Raw genomic sequence first — 15,282 nt, forward strand, 5'->3', positions numbered from 1 at the left:
CATCGATGTGAGGGTCCCACCGCCCGAGAAGTCATTGCACAGTCTCTGCCCACATGGGAAGGCCAGGGCGGTGGGGGACGGGGCGGCAGGCCTTGTAGAGCTGGCTGGGGTTCCTGCTGGTTCAAGAGAAAGAAGCTGAGTTTTGGGGGGCTCTGGCGGGGCCCATCCCACGCCCCTTGGATGCCAACCTTTGTCCCCAAGCCAGGGTGAGTCTTGTGTTCATAGTTGTGTCCTGCGAGCAGCCAGGCTGGCAGCTGCCCCTACAACTTGGCCTTCACCCTTCCTCAGTTCCCCTTGCTCCCTTGGCTCAGGGTCTCCTGGTGACCCCTGGGCTCTCGCACCCTCACACCCCTGCAGCCCCTGCTTGACCTGTGCCTCCTCCCCTCCCACGTGTCAGGACCATTCCAACTGGGCTGGTATCGGGGCCCTTCTCAGGCCTCTGGACACAACCTTTGACCTCAGACTAGGCCTGTGGGCAGGGCCAGGATAAACAGCCTCGGGGGCCCTGGCCACCAGAGGGTCACAGGCCTAGCCCAGCCTGAGGAGGTAGCTGGGAGGAAGGCATTTGACCTTGAACCTTGCTTAGGACAAGGTGCAGAGCTAAAGGGCTGTGTGTGAGAGGCACATGAGAGGAAAGACAGCCCGGCCACCCCTGGGATGCCAGCTTCCTCGAGGGTCCGAGCAGGCCTGGTCACCTACACAGGTGCATAGGGTGGCCTGGGAGGGACCCAGCACAGAGCAGGTGGGGTGAGGGGTTCCTCCTGCCGGCCTGTTCCCTCTACACCCCTCACTCCTCTCCCCTCTGCTTAGTGTCTGCCCTGCCTGGGTGGGAGGCTTCAGACCACTGTGCTCTGGGCTGTGGGGGTGTCACCAGAAAGGGGACCGAACCTGGGCGGATCTGCCTCGGGCCTGCCTGTGGTGTGTGGGCTCTGGGCTTGGTGCAGGGCAGACGTCACAACCTGAGTCCGGGGGATTGTGAGAGTGTGTTTATTAAAGCTGGGACAGTGAAACAAAAGAAGGGACTAAGGCAGAAGAAGCAACAGGCGAGAGAAGTCAGAGAAAAGGGGGCCTTGGGGACAGGTTCAGAGGGTGAGCCTGGGCGGTCTGCCGCTGCCCTCTGCTCCCCTGAAAGCAAGTATCAGGGGGTCCCTAGAGCCAGGAGAAAAACAGCAAAGATACAAGGCATGGGCGTGCTCTTGAGAGAACTCACCTTGTGTCTTTGTCTTGAGTCTCGACATGGAATTGTTGTCAATCACTCAGGCTCACCAAACCCTTGGCTGAGCTGGCCCGGCACAGGGTTAAATCCGACAGAGAGAGGACAGACAATTCCTTTCCATGGAGAAGGCTGAGCATATTGACAGGCGAGTAGAAAGAGGGATAGAAATAAGAGAAGGAACGTTCTGTGAAGGCCCGGCCTTTATATTACTCATCTGTCACAGGTTGTTTCTCAAAGAGGAACTTGACGGGTTCACAGAGTAGGTCTGGGTTTGTGGTTCCCGTGGGTCTAATTCGGGATAAGTGACCCCAACAAGGTCTCCCTCTGAACTTCACTGCAGTTGGGGCGCTTAGTGGGACCTGGCGTGGGTCCTTCTATTTGGGTTGTAGTTGGGACTCAGGAGAGTTGTCTCAAGTTTTATTTTTTTTAATATATATTTTTTGCCCTAACCGGTTTGGCTCAGTGGATAGAGCATCAGCCTGCGGACTGAAGGGTTCCAGGTTCGATTCCGGTCAAGGGCATGTACCTTGGTTGCGGGCACATCCCCAGTAGGGGGTGTGCAGGAGGCAGCTGATTGATGTTTCTCTCTTATCGATGTTTCTAACTCTCTATCCCTCTCCCTTCCTCTCTGTAAAAAATCAATAAAATATATTTAAATATATATATATTTTTTAATTTTTTATTTTTTAGAGGGAAAGGAAGGGAGAGGGATGAGGGATAGAAACATCGACGAGAGAGGAACGTCATCAATTGGCTGCCTCCTGCACGGCCTTTACTGGGGATCGAGCCCGCAACCAAGGTACGTGCCCTTGACCAGAATCGAACTTGGGACCTTTCAGTCCGCAGGCTGATGCTCTATCCACTGAGCCAAACCAGCTAGGGCTGTCTTCTGGTTTTAAACTAGACCATATCTCCCGGCTTAACGTGTTTATGTTGGTAGTCTCTATCAGTGGCACATAGAATTTTGTTCCCATATTCCTGTAGTGCTTTTTGTACCTGTCCTAGATTAATGGCATAAGACAATAGCTGGAGGGTTTCCTCATGTATTAGGAGGTCCGATCTGAGAAAGGGACTGCCAGAGGTGAGTTTGTTACCGATTGGGGTTACCAGCTGGGACCTTGGTTCTTTTTGTTGTCGCAAAAAAGATGTTAAGGTCAACAAAAATGAAAGTAAAGCAAAGTGGGATTTATTGACGATACACTCCAAGCGAGGAGTGGGCCAACTGAGAGAGACAATGGCCCCAAATTCCTGGGTTATTTGTTTTAAACCAAAAAGATGTTACTGGGTAGAGGAGACCTCGGTTCTTATCTTCTTGAGGGAAAGATTTCAAAGAGACAAAGTGTAGAAAAGCAAGCAAGAATATATTGGCCACAGCAAAAGTATACGTAGGAGAGTGAAACAAGGAAGGGCATAGGAGAGCCCGGGCGGGGCTGCCTCGGCTCACTGAGAAGTCAGATAATGGGGGGCCTTGGAGACAGGTTCAGGGCATAAGCCCGGGAGGAGCTGACACTGCCCATTGCGTCCCTGGTTGCAAATCTCATGGGGCCCCTTAGAGGTTAGGGGATACCTGGTGAGGGAAGGGGAAAAAGAAGAGGGGGGAGCACTTAGTTTCTTATTATTCTACTAGAGGCCCAGTGCACGAGATTCCTGCACTGGGCAGTGTTGTCCCCACATTTCAAGATCCCCAAGAAAACCACACCAGGGAGCCAGCCAGTCCAATGCAAAAGCAGAGGGTCCTTTATTGAGCTAGCTCGACTCCCCCTCCTGGCCGACGCAGCGACCGGAAGCAGAGTGAAACTGCCGTGAGAGAAACAGGGTTTTAATAGGGGGTGGAGTGAGGGGAGGGGAGCTGACTGTGGGCCCTGCCGATTGGCCAGGCGCCAGTTGGGTCTTCTTCTTTTTTTTTTTTTTTTAATATATTTTATTGATTTTTTACAGAGAGGAAGGGAGAGGGATAGAGCGTTAGAAACATCGATGAGAGAGAAACATCGACCAGCTGCCTCCTACACATCTCCTACTGGGGATGTGCCCGCAACCCAGGTACATGCCCTTGACCGGAATCGAACCTGGGACCTTTCAGTCCGCAGGCCGACGCTCTATCCACTGAGCCAAACCGGTTTCAGCGCCAGTTGGGTCTTCTTACACAGGATGTGGTCATCTCTATGGCGCGCACGTCCCTTGATTGTCATTGGTTAGTTTAAAGAAATCCCGGGCGTGGCCAGCAGGGGCCTGGGCTTCCGGGAAGAAGGTACTCTCCTGAGCACATGGCGGCTGCCCCAACATGGAGGGTACGGGGCAAGATGGAGGGCATAGCCCTCGCCCTTTCAGGCAGGGGGGTCCCTCAGCCCGGCCTGCGCCCTCTCGCAGTCCGGGAGCCGTCAGTCGGACATCCTTAGCACTGCCACAGAGGCAGGAGAGGCTCCCGCCACCACTGCTGTGCTCCCCAGCCTTGAGCATGGCTCCCTGTGGGAGAGCACTGACCACCAGGGGGCAGCTCCCGCGTTGAGCATCTGCCCCCTGGTGGTCAGTGCGCATCATAGCAACCGGTCGTTCTGATGTTCAGTCGATTTGCATATTAGCCTTTTACTATATAGGATAACAAGTGCAAAGGGGCTAACTTGTGATTTTTCTTTAGGTCCAGCTCTCACTCGCATGAGGCCTACGGGTAACATAGACACCCAGGTTCATAGACATTCTGAGGTTCTTGGCATAGCTTGGCTAGAGTCCCTTTTAGGGTTTGGTTAGCTCTTTGTACCTTATCTGAGGATTAAGGTCTCCATAATTAGTGTAAGTGATAGTTGATTCCTAAAGCTTGAGCCAGCCATTGTGTGATCTTAGCTACAAAAGAGGGTCCATTGTCACTCTGTAAGCTTTTTGGTAGTCCAAACCTGGGTAAGATTTCTTTTAGTAGCTTTTTCTGTTCTGGTAGGAAAGGCTTCAATCCATCCGGTAAAGGTGTCTACAAATACTAGCAATTATTTAAATCTAGCTTTGGGGGTCATAGGAATGAAATCAGTTTGCCAATCCTCCCAGGGTATGTGCCCCAGTGTTGTACTGGGGTCAGGAGGTGACGCGGGGTGACGCATTCTTTACAGTTTTATGAAGCCCTTGGATCACAAACAGTTGGGAGACAAGGGTGGTGTTAACATAAAAACATTCAAACCTGTAAAGAATTTTTGTGAGTTTATTTGAGCCAAACTGTCGACAATTGCCCGGAAGCAGAATCTCAACGGATTGGGATAATGTTCCAGAGAATGGCGGGTTTTCATCTATTTTTATCCATTGCAATCAAAGGAGGGGACATAGGTGGGTTACATAAAATCCATTGGTGATAGATTAGAGGGGGGGGGGGGCGCGCACGGAAGCAAAGGGGGGGAACCCCTGGGATTGGATAAAAAGTAAAATGATTAGGTTGTGCCCCAAGGGCTCCGGAAAAAGGGAAGTTACAACTTACCCAGACATTTCAAGGATATGTTATCAAAGATGCAAAAAGACAGATAGGCTCAGTTAAGGTAAAGGTTGACCTTGTCAGTGAAGATATGGGCCCAGGAGGTGACTGCCCACCGTAACTGCTTTTAGTCAAAGTTTAATGTCAGACCATCCTTTGTGGTTACGTTAGTTCCCTGAGTTTGCAAGACCGCCACGCAGGCCTCCCCTGAGCTGGTCAGGTCAATCTTTACCTTAACTGTCATTGAAATGTCAGGGGGGAGAACCAAGATGGCGGCATAGGTTAACACCGGAGTTTGCTGCTTTGAACAACTACTTCAAAAGTAAAACTAAAAGACGGAAGGGACATCACCCAGAACCACAGGAACGCTGGCTGAGTGGAAGTCCTACAACTAGGAGGAAAGAGAAACGCATACGGACACTCAGAGGAGGCGCAGTGCTGAAGTCAAATTCTGAGGTGCGGAGTGCGCAGAGCGGGCTGGCGGCGGAGGGCGCGGCTGTTGTTTTCAATCGAGAGGGAGTCGCAGACTCTGAGCTCCAGATACAGGCGAGTCTTTAGGGACCCAGACTCAAACGGGAGAAGCGGGACTGTCTGGCTTCGGTCAGAGCGAGTGCAGCTCTCTCTCCGAGCTTTGCAGCGGGTGCTGGGACTCAGAGAGGCAGAGCCCCTGGGGACAGGACTGAGAGCCACCATAACTGCTCTCTCCGGCCCACCCTGTTGATCCTGTGCGACCCGCCCCGCCCAAGCCCTGCACAGAGGCATTTGCCGGATAGCCTCAGGCAAAGGCTAGATTAGCACCTCCCTAGAGGACAGAAGTTCTCTCACTGCTGACACAGCTGATTCTCATAGCCACTTGGCCTGGAGGTCAAACCCTCCCTAGTATTAGCTACAACAATCAAGGTTTAACTATAAGACTGCGAACAAAGACCACTAGGGGGTGCACCAAGGAAGCATAACAAAATGCGGAGACAAAGAAACAGGACAAAATTGTCAATGGAAGATATAGAGTTCAGAACCACACTTTTAAGGTCTCTCAAGAACTGTTTAGAAGCCCTCGATAAACTTAATGAGATCTACAAGAAAACTAATGAGACCCTTGATGTTATGTTGGGGAACCAACTAGAAATTAAGCATACACGGACTGAAATAACGAATATTATACAGACTCCCGACAGCAGACCAGAGGAGCGCAAGAATCAAGTCAATGATTTGAAATGCGAGGAAGCAAAAAACACCCAATCGGAAAAGCAACATGAAAAAAGAATCCAAAAATGCGAGGATAGTGTAAGGAGCCTCTGGGACAACTTCAAGCGTACCAACATCAGAATTATAGGGGTGCCAGAAGATGAGAGAGAGCAAGATATTGAAAACCTATTTGAAGAAATAATGACAGAAAACTTCCCCCACCTGGTGAAAGAAATGGACTTACAGGTCCAAGAAGCGCGGAGAACCCCAAACAAAAGGAATCCAAAGAGGACCACACCAAGACACATCATAATTAAAATGCCAAGAGCAAAAGATAAAGAGAGAATCTTAAAAACAGCAAGAGAAAGAAACTCAGTTACCTACAAGGGAATACCCATACGACTGTCAGCTGATTTCTCAACAGAAACTTTGCAGGCCAGAAGGGAGTGGCAAGAAATATTCAGAGTGATGAATAGCAAGAACTTACAACCAAGATTACTTTATCCAGCAAAGCTATCATTCAGAATTGAAGGTCAGATAAAGAGCTTCACAGATAAGGAAAAGCTAAAGGAGTTCATCACCACCAAACCAGGATTATATGAAATGCTGAAAGGTATCCTTTAAGAAGAGGAAGAGGAAGAAAAAGGTAAAGATACAAATTATGAACAACAAATATGCATCTATCAACAAGTGAATCTAAGAATCAAGTGAATAAATAATCTGATGAACAGAATGAACTGGTGATTATAATAGAATCAGGGACATAGAAAGGGAATGGACTGACTATTCTTGGGGGGGAAAGGGGTGTGGGAGATGCGGGAAGAGACTGGACAAAAATCGTGCACCTATGGATGAGGACAGTGGGTGGGGAGTGAGGGCGGAGGGTGGGACGGGAACTGGGAGGAGGGGAGATATGGGGGGGGAAAAAAGAGGAACAAATGTAATAATCTGAACAATAAAGATTTAATAAAAAAAAATATTTATATATGACTGACTTCAAAGAGGAAGGGAGAGGGAGAGATAGAAACATCAATGATTGGAGAGAATCGCTGATCGGCTGCCTCTTGCGTGCAACTGGGAATAGAAAACCTCGACCTCCTGGTTCATAGGTCGATGCTCAACCACTGAGCCACGCTGGCAGGTCTCTCATCGATGTTCCTATCTCTCTACCCCTCTCCCTTCCTCTCTCTCTAAAAAAATCAATAAAAATATATTTTTAAAAAATACATATTAAAAAACAATAACTTTGTTCCCCCTATTGGGCTCCAGAATGTACTAGATGGGGTCTGGGCCTGGAGTGGTGTGTCTAGGGCCCCCAGCTAGTGTATGGGTTCTTGACTTTAGGTAGGAAAGATTCCACAATATGAGGTGATTTTGAGAATATGTTTATTAAAGCTGGGGACAGTGATACAAAGGCTTACGGTAGAGAAGCAGCAGGAGAAAGTCAGAGAACAAGGGGCCCATGGAGACAGGTTCAGGGGGTGAGCCCAGGACGAGCCCAGTGCTGCTGCCCACTGCTCCCCTTCTTGCAAGTCTCATGGGGCCCCTTAGAGTTTAGGAGGAAAACTGCAAAGATACAAAATGCGGGCTTGCTCTAGCAGAGGGGCCTTGTATCCTTTGTCTTGAGTCTTTTTTTTTTTTTTTTTTTATCTTTCTTGGAATCCTGGGGGAGGGCTCAGGGAAGGGTCTCAACGGAACGTTCATTAGCTTTGGGTCCTTCAATATGTTGATTTACCAAAATGTATGTATACAGAGGCCAGGGTAATTTTCTGGTTAGTTTTATTTATTTTAAAAATGTTTTTTATTGATTTTTAGGGAGACAGAAATATTGATGAGAAACATCATTGATCTGCTGCCTCCAGCACGCCCCCTACTGGGGATCGAGCCAGCAACCTGGGCATGTGCCCTGACAGGGAGCCGAATCAGCGACCTCTTGGTTCATAAGTCACCCACAAACACTGAGCTGGGCTGGTTAGTTTTAATTTTAAAGAACATTCTTGAAGAGGGGGACAGGGACCCAGGCCGTTCTGTCCTGAGACGGTCTGAACTGTGCAAACCATTTGCTCCCAAGTGTCCTTGGTTAGGGAAAAAAAATACCACCACCTTGTGATTCATTAGCTGGCTATAAATTGTTCAGATCTTTGGCCTTGTCTAATTATTTTGTCTGTTTCCCTTACGCCACTTGTCAAGGAATTTCCCTATCTTCGTACTGACCTGCCTCAAGATAACACAGGCCAGCTGGGCCCCTCACCGTCTCCCCCCACATCCCATTCCCCCCACGTCTCCGGGACTGTGAAATGCTCGCTCCCGGCCCCGGGGCTGGCTGGCAGTGCACACGGGCACGGGAGGGCCGAGACGCGCAGCAGAATGCGGCTCCTGTCCCCTGGGGTGGAAGGAAGATTCCCAGGGTGTGTGTCAACTACCCAAACCCTGGGGACCGACCCCCTGTTCTCACCTCTGACGCCCCCAGTGCAATACGCAGGCAGAGAGGGTCGGACCCCTCACCCTGTCCTAGGCCACCCAAGACAAGAGCAGGAGCGCTCTCCTATGCAGGGTGCACACAGCGCACCCCAGCGCCTGCCACAGCCGGGGCGGCGGCTTCTGGGACATCACTGCTGACCCAGCTCTCGTCTTGGGCGGGAGCCTGGCGCACGGTCTGGGTGCCCCTGGGCTCACCTGGCCTCGGGGCAGCGCGGGGGCCCGGCGTCTCGGGCCCCACCGCACTCTGCCTTGGCCTGCAGCCGCGCGGGGCGGGACGCTGGTGCCGCCCGCCGGCCCCGCCTCGGCCCCGCCAGATCGGGTTAATTTCCCCAGGAGCCAGAGCACCGCCTCCGCCTCGTGTCCCTGGGCCGGTCCGCGCAGCGCGAGCCCTTTAAGAGCCGGGGGCGTGTAGCGGGCCCGCCCCCTCCCCGCCGCCCGTTAAAGGGGCCGTGCCCACGGCACCCGCCGCGCGCGAGCTCGGGTGGAGGGCACCGGACCTGCCCGCGGGCCGGGGAGGCGAGGGCGTGCGTCCGAGCGTGGCGCGGAGCGGCCCTCCGCACCATGTACACCATCACCAAGGGGCCCAGCAAGCTGGTCGCGCAGCGCCGCACAGGTGCGCAGAGGCGGGCGGCGGGCCGGGCCGGGCCGGGTCGGGGTCCGCGCGCCTGGCCCGCCCAGGTCCTGGCGCCGCGGCGGCTGACGCGCCTCCCTGTCCCCGCAGGGCCCACGCAGCAGCAAGTGGAGAGCAGGCTCGGCGAGCTCCTGAAATGCCGGCAGCCCGCGCCGCCCACGCCGCCGCCCCCGCGGGCGCAGCCACCCGGACCCTGGCCCCTGTTGAGGTGAGGCGCGCGCGGCCCCGCGGGAGCCCGTCCTCCCTTCCCCCGCCGGCCGCCTCGGGGCCGGGAGGGTGACCTTGGGGAAAGGTTAGCGGAGACTGGGCCACGTGCTCGAGGTGGGCGGGCGCGGAGGGGCGGGGCGCGCCTACCCCACCCGCCCGCCCCGCCCGCGCGGGCAGCCCTGGTTCCCACGCGGCGCTCCGGCCTCACCTGGCACCCAGCTGGTCGGATGGGGCTGGGCCCGACGTGCTGGACACCCCCACGACGGGCCCCGTGGGACCCGGGAAGATAGCTCACGAGCTCCAAGGTCGGAGGGGCCCCACGCATCCGAGTCAAACATCCGGGCGACCTTGGGCTTCAGAGGCCAAGGTTTAAGACCGGCTGCTCTGCACTCCCGCGGGTGCAGGACGGCCCAGGGCGCTGGCCCTCAAGGATCCTGTCTGGCTGCCAACTCCTTGCTTGCAGAGCTAGCTGAGGGAGAGGGGCACGTGGTTCCCTCTGGTGTTGCCATGCCACTGCCCTCCTCTGCCCTTCACCCCAAACACCCTGGCTGGGCCCTGGAGGCCCCCACAGATGCCCAGGGCTCTCTGGAGCCTGCAGCTTTCGCCTTTTCTGACCAGCAGTTTGACTGGTGCCAAGAGCCTGATGCCAGCTGCAGCAGGCTCAGTCCTGGACACTTTGGCCTCACACTACCATGAGCTGGAGGTCGGATTCCCCTCCCCCAGAGCTCAAGCCCTGTCCTTGGCTTTGGTCTAGGCCAGTGGTCGGCAAACTGCGGCTCGGCAAACAGCGGCTCGCGAGCCACACGCGGCTCTTTGGCCCCTTGAGTGTGGCTCTTCCACAAAATACCGACTTCTGTGCATGGGCCACGAAGTTTCATTCGCACTGTACGTGCGTGCCCGCACGTGGTACTTTGTGGAAGAGCCACACTGAAGGGGCCAAAGAGCCGCATGTGGCTTTCGAGCCGCGGTTTGCCGACCACGGGTCTAGGCCTGTGGTCGGCAAACTCATTAGCCAACAGAGCCAAGTATCAACAGTACGATTGAAATTTCTTTTGAGAGCCAAATTTTTTAAACTTAAACTATATAGGTAGTACATTGTTATTAATTAGGGTACTCCTAAGGCTTAGGAAGAGCCACATACAAGGGGCCAGAGAGCCGCATGTGGCTTGCGTTTGCCGACCACGGGTCTAGGCGCACACAGGCTGAGGGCTCCTGGCCTAGGCTGTGGGTGAGGGCAGCAGACTGGGGGGGCCCCCCCAGAGGCAGTGCTGAGGAGGGCGAGGAGGAGGGTGCTGGCAAGGGGCACTTCCCAAGTTGAGGACCAACAGCCTCTAAAGTTGGTCAGGAGGTCAGGGATGTGTGTGTGTGTGGGGGGGGGGGCAGTGGGGGAGTTGTCCCTCAGCCTGCACCTCCCCCTCAGTTACAGGCCTCAAATGCCACAGGTGGAGGCATCCTCTGGGGACCCTTCTGAGCTGAGTTGACACTTTGGGGCTCTATCCTAGAGAGGAAAATGCTCTAGGCCAGTCACAGGTGCGTCCTGGGGAGGAAAGTGAGTGAGCGGCTTTCAGGGCTGCTCCCTGGGACCAAGGCTGTGCTGACGCTGCCTTGTCTCCTGGACCTTGGTCTTCACTGCCCCCACCCCCACCCCCCGGGGGAAGAAATTAGCAGAGCTGTGTAGCTACCACTGGTCACCCAGGCAGGTAGCTTGGGGCTGGAATGGCCCAGGGTGCTCCCCACCCTCTTATCTAGAGAAACGTATCACCTTCCTCTCCATGTCCCGCCTGCTGGGGAAGGGTGTGGGAAAGAGTACAGAGCCCTTAAAACTCCCAGGAGGCCTTGCCTCCGTCTTCAGCGTGCCCTGAGCCAGTGGGCACAGGCAGCCTGCCAAGTCCCCGGCCAGAAGGGTGCTGACAAGCTGGACCTGTGGGAGCTGGGCCGCCCACACAGGGTGCAGAGTGATGAGCAGGAAGAGCGTGTGCTGGCTGTGCTGGTTGCCCTTGTCTCCTAGGTCACTCCCCCTCCCCTGAACTGCCCGCTATAGTCCCTGTGGCCTTAAAGAGCCCCCACTGGGAGGTCAGCCGGCCAGCTGTCCTATACATGGAGGCGCCCCGACCTCTACTGCACCTTCTCAGGGGCCATTCTCTAAAATGCCTCTCCCCTGACTTCCCGCCCACCTTCCCTTTTTTCCTCTGCAGAGCCTTTTCACTACTCCCCATCCTTGCCCCAACCTGCCCAGGAGGGAGGGGGTGTTGCATCCATCCTGCAGGCCTGGTGCTCTGCAGATGTTCACAGTGTCTGACCCACTAAATCAGCGGTTCTCAACCTGTGGGCCGCGACCCCTTTGGCAGTTGAACGACCCTTTCACAGGGGTCGCCTAAGACCATCCTGCATATCAGATATTTACATGATGATTCATAACAGGAGCAACATTACAGTTATGAAGTAGCAACGAAAATAATTTTATGGTTGGGTCACAACATGAGGAACTGTATTTAAAGGGCCAGAAGGTTGAGAACCACTGCAAATGGACAGGCTTGGGTTCTAGCTGGTCTGGGGTCTGGGTGGTGAATAGGCCGCATGGGTCTGTACCCTCTGACAAGCTCTCCCTCCCAGCCAGAGGCAGACAGGAGAGAGGCTGTATCAGCTGCTGGGAAGAAGATAAAATGGGGGCATGTGGCCACCAGAGGTCTAGGGGCAGACAGGCAGGCAGGTGGGGAGGGGGCTTGGGACCTGTACTGAGCTGTAGGCTTTGGGGTTAGATAGATGTGCAGTTAAGCCTGATGCTGCTACCCATCACAGCAGGTGACCTTGGACAGGTCACTTCCTTTGAGCCCAGATTCTGGGCTGAAAACTGGTGGGAGGTCTACTTGGGGGGCCTCGGAAGGGATGAGGTGAGAAGATGCCCCTGTTGGTGCTAAGCAGAGACTTGGGTGCGGGGGCTGGGGCTTGCCGGTTGGCAGTGTCCCTGGGAGCAGGCACGGGGTGGCCCTCATCCATGGAGCACATGGGAGCCCGTGCCCTTTCCCCCAGAGGGCCTGTGTATTGGCTTTATGTAACCACACTAACTGCCCATAGAGGACAGGGTGGCCAGGCTGGTGCCAGCCACCACCTTGGTCCCTGTGATTTGAAGGCCAGGGCTGCACTTCCCTTTATTTATTCCCTGTTCAGTATCCAGCCTGCAAGCTTTCCTGAAGTCTGCAATCGTGTGTGTGTGTGTGTGTGTGTGTGTGTGTGTGTGCATGTGCATGTGTAGGGCAGGTGAGGGGCTGTCCAAGTCACACCCTCTGGTTTGTGCAGCTCAGACTGGGAGGAGCCCCATCCCTGCAGAGTCCCTGTAGCCCAGAGCTGGTGGGACCGGTGCCCCTCAAGTCGCTCCTCTTTATTTTAGTGCCCCTCTCGGCTGAGGAGGAAGTCCGAGCAGCGGTGGGGCACCTGAGCCCAGGATGGCGAGCAGGAGAGTGCCTGGCGGAGTGGCACCTGCAGCCCAGGACTCCCGGCTCCCACTTCCTGCTTTAGGTGCGGCCCTGCTCCCTCCACGGCCCATCACAGCCCTGGGTCCAGCTGGCCAGGATGGGCCCAGCGGCCCCCTGGACATAGCATGCCCACTGGGCCGACTCCAGCACCCGGGGGCCATCTCCTCATTCAGCATCCCCACCCCTGTGAGCAAGAGCCTTGCCCCTGCCTGGGGCTGGCAGGGATTGGCCGGGGCTGCAGTCGCACCCTCCCCAAAAAGAATAGCCCACCCCGCACTGCGTGCCATTCCTTGGGGCTCGTCCCTGTGGGGCCTGGAGCAGAGGCCATTGGGCTCTTGTTTGGGTTCTTCCCACCCTGGGGCATTGATGAGATGGAGAAGCTTCTGTGGAGATAAATGGCCAAGAACTGTACCTGGTGGGTGGGCTTGGGACAGAGTGACCTGGTCACAACTCCAGTCAGAACCTGGGCTGTTGGAGGCCTGGCCAGTCCATGGGAGGTGGGAGGCAGGTGGTTGGGGGGTGCCTGTGTGCCTTGAACATGGAGCCCTGCTGGGGAACTGGGACAAAGGTATGCCTCAGGGCCAGGGGTTGCAGGTGTGAGCTGAGCTGCTGGGGGGCTCAGGCCTGCAGGAAAGAGGCCTTGGCCACTGGATGTAGGAAGGCTGTGGTTCAGGGAAGGGCTGAGGCTGGGCTTGGCCTGGGGGTGGTGGGTGTGGCCTGAGCCCGAGCCTGAGCCTGAGCCTGGAACTCCACCAGGCAGCACCTAGGCTTGGGACAGTCACCAATCGCCTCCTCCCTCTCCCCACAGTCCAGGGCCAAGGCTTGTGTTCAACCGAGTGAACGGCCGGCGGCCCCCTACCACATCCCCATCCACCGAGGCGACCCAGGAGACCTACACACTGGCCCACGAAGAGAATGTCCGCTTTGTGTCCGAAGGTAGTTTGGAGGCTCCAGGTTATGGCCTGGGCCACTGGCCCTCTTCCCCACTGTAACCGGCTTGCCGCTGCGAGAGCGCTGGGTTCCTCCTGGGCTCTCGACTTGTTTGTCCTGCGACAGTCCAAAAGGCTGCCTACTTCCACTTCTGGGCTGTGGTCCAGAGTGGCCACTAGGCCCTGGGGGGGGAGACAGGGTTCCAGGGACCTGGTTCAGCCTGACTGTCCTCTCCCTACAGCCTGGCAGCAAGTGGAGCAGCAGCTGGGTGGTGGCCCAGCCGGTGAGAGCAGCCCGAGGCCTGTGCAGTATGTCGAGAGGACCCCCAACCCCAGACTGCAAAGTGAGCCCTCCCCCACCCTCAGGGAGACCCCTCCACTCCCTGCCATAGTGACCTGGGCCCTACCGGGATCTAGTCCCAGGGCACAGCCGAGGGGACTTGAACCTGACCCACATCTTCACAGTGGCCTGCCGCATTTGGGGTCGGTCTGAGGGGCTTGTGGTGCTTGAGGGGGAGAGATGCTGACAGGTTGGGAGGCGACATCACTGCCCAGCCTTCTGCTCTGCCCACAGACTTCGTGCCCATCGACCTGGATGAGTGGTGGGCACAGCAGTTCCTGGCCAGAATCACTAACTGCTCCTAGCCGCCGCTTTGGAAGGGACGTCGCCTGCACGGGCCTGGCCCTGCCACATGGCAGACCCTCTGCTAGGAGACCACGTGTACCCACTGCAGCAGGTCGTGTTTCCCTCTGGGCCAGGCTGGACGCCAGCCACACCTGAAGTGCCAGCATTTGGACTTTTGTACCTTCTGACCCCTTGGCCCAGCTGTGCCAGGCTGCCAGGGGCTGAACCTGTCTGACCTCAATCCTGCTCACTGTGCCTGGGGACCAGCCCCTGGGGCTGGTATGGCAGAGCTCCAGGTTAATAAAGTCAAGAAACTGCCTTTTCAGTGTGGCCTTTATTTGGTGTGGGGGCGGTAACAGGGGTCCTCTCAGCTCTGTGTAGCTGCTCTTCTGGGTCCTGACAGAGGTGCTGGGGCCAGCTCATCTTCCTTGGGAGTCTGTGGACCTCACCCTGCCCCCGCCCCCCCCCCCCCACACCCACTCCTGCTTCCTCTCCCTGTTGGTGTTGGCAGGTGCCTGAGCCCAGCTGGGAGGCCCATCAGTGTTCTGTGCCTGGATCTGGGATGGGGTCCCAGAGTCCCCGGATTGGGGCCAGGGCTCAGGATCCCTCGTCCTCTCTCCCAGACTTGGCGTGGGACAGTGGAGGAAGATGTCCCACAGGTTTGGGGGGAACCCTGGCAGATGACAGGGCTTGTGGGACACTGTTAGCTTGTTGGGCAGGTGACCTCACGGCTGACAGGATGAAGTGGGAGTACCCAGGTGTGCACGCTCCCTCCAGAGGGCTGGGCTGTCAGTGGGTGTGGGCCGCTCCTGGGGGTGCGTGTCATTCTGGAAATGGAGATGGACCCCAGAACGAGTCAGGAACCTACCTGGATCCCATAGCTGGTGGTGCTAGAGCCCCCCTCTTGGGTCCTGGCTTGGGAGTGCCCGCAGGGATCTGGGGACAAAGGCTCCTACCCCAGGTTGCGACAGCGAAAGGGTGTCCGGAGCAGTCTGGGCAGAGTCTTGGGGGGCCCCCAAAGACCTTACCGCGAACCCAGCGCCGCTAAGGTGGGGAGTGCGGCCCGAGATCACGTGGTCCAGAAGGC

At 56.0% G+C, this 15,282-nt stretch overlaps 1 protein-coding gene across 2 annotated transcripts; it reads left to right on the forward strand.

Moving 5' to 3' along the window:
* The first annotated feature begins 8,740 nt into the window (after positions 1-8,740).
* MCRIP2 (MAPK regulated corepressor interacting protein 2) lies at positions 8,741-14,514 on the forward strand. Of its 2 annotated transcripts, XM_059692550.1 has the most exons (5): positions 8,757-8,943; positions 9,052-9,169; positions 13,450-13,577; positions 13,813-13,914; positions 14,145-14,514. In XM_059692550.1, the coding sequence occupies exons 1-5, from the start codon at positions 8,892-8,894 to the stop codon at positions 14,213-14,215; spliced, it is 471 nt and encodes a 156-aa protein (XP_059548533.1). In that variant the 5' UTR covers positions 8,757-8,891; the 3' UTR covers positions 14,216-14,514. The 2 variants fall into 2 exon arrangements, with proteins under 2 accessions (XP_059548534.1, XP_059548533.1); XM_059692551.1 differs by lacking the exon at positions 13,813-13,914 and having other exon boundaries at positions 8,741-8,943.
* Positions 14,515-15,282: the final 768 nt, after the last annotated feature.

This window comes from Myotis daubentonii, chromosome 4, assembly GCF_963259705.1.
Source record: "Myotis daubentonii chromosome 4, mMyoDau2.1, whole genome shotgun sequence".
NCBI classification, from domain to species: domain Eukaryota; kingdom Metazoa; phylum Chordata; class Mammalia; order Chiroptera; family Vespertilionidae; genus Myotis; species Myotis daubentonii.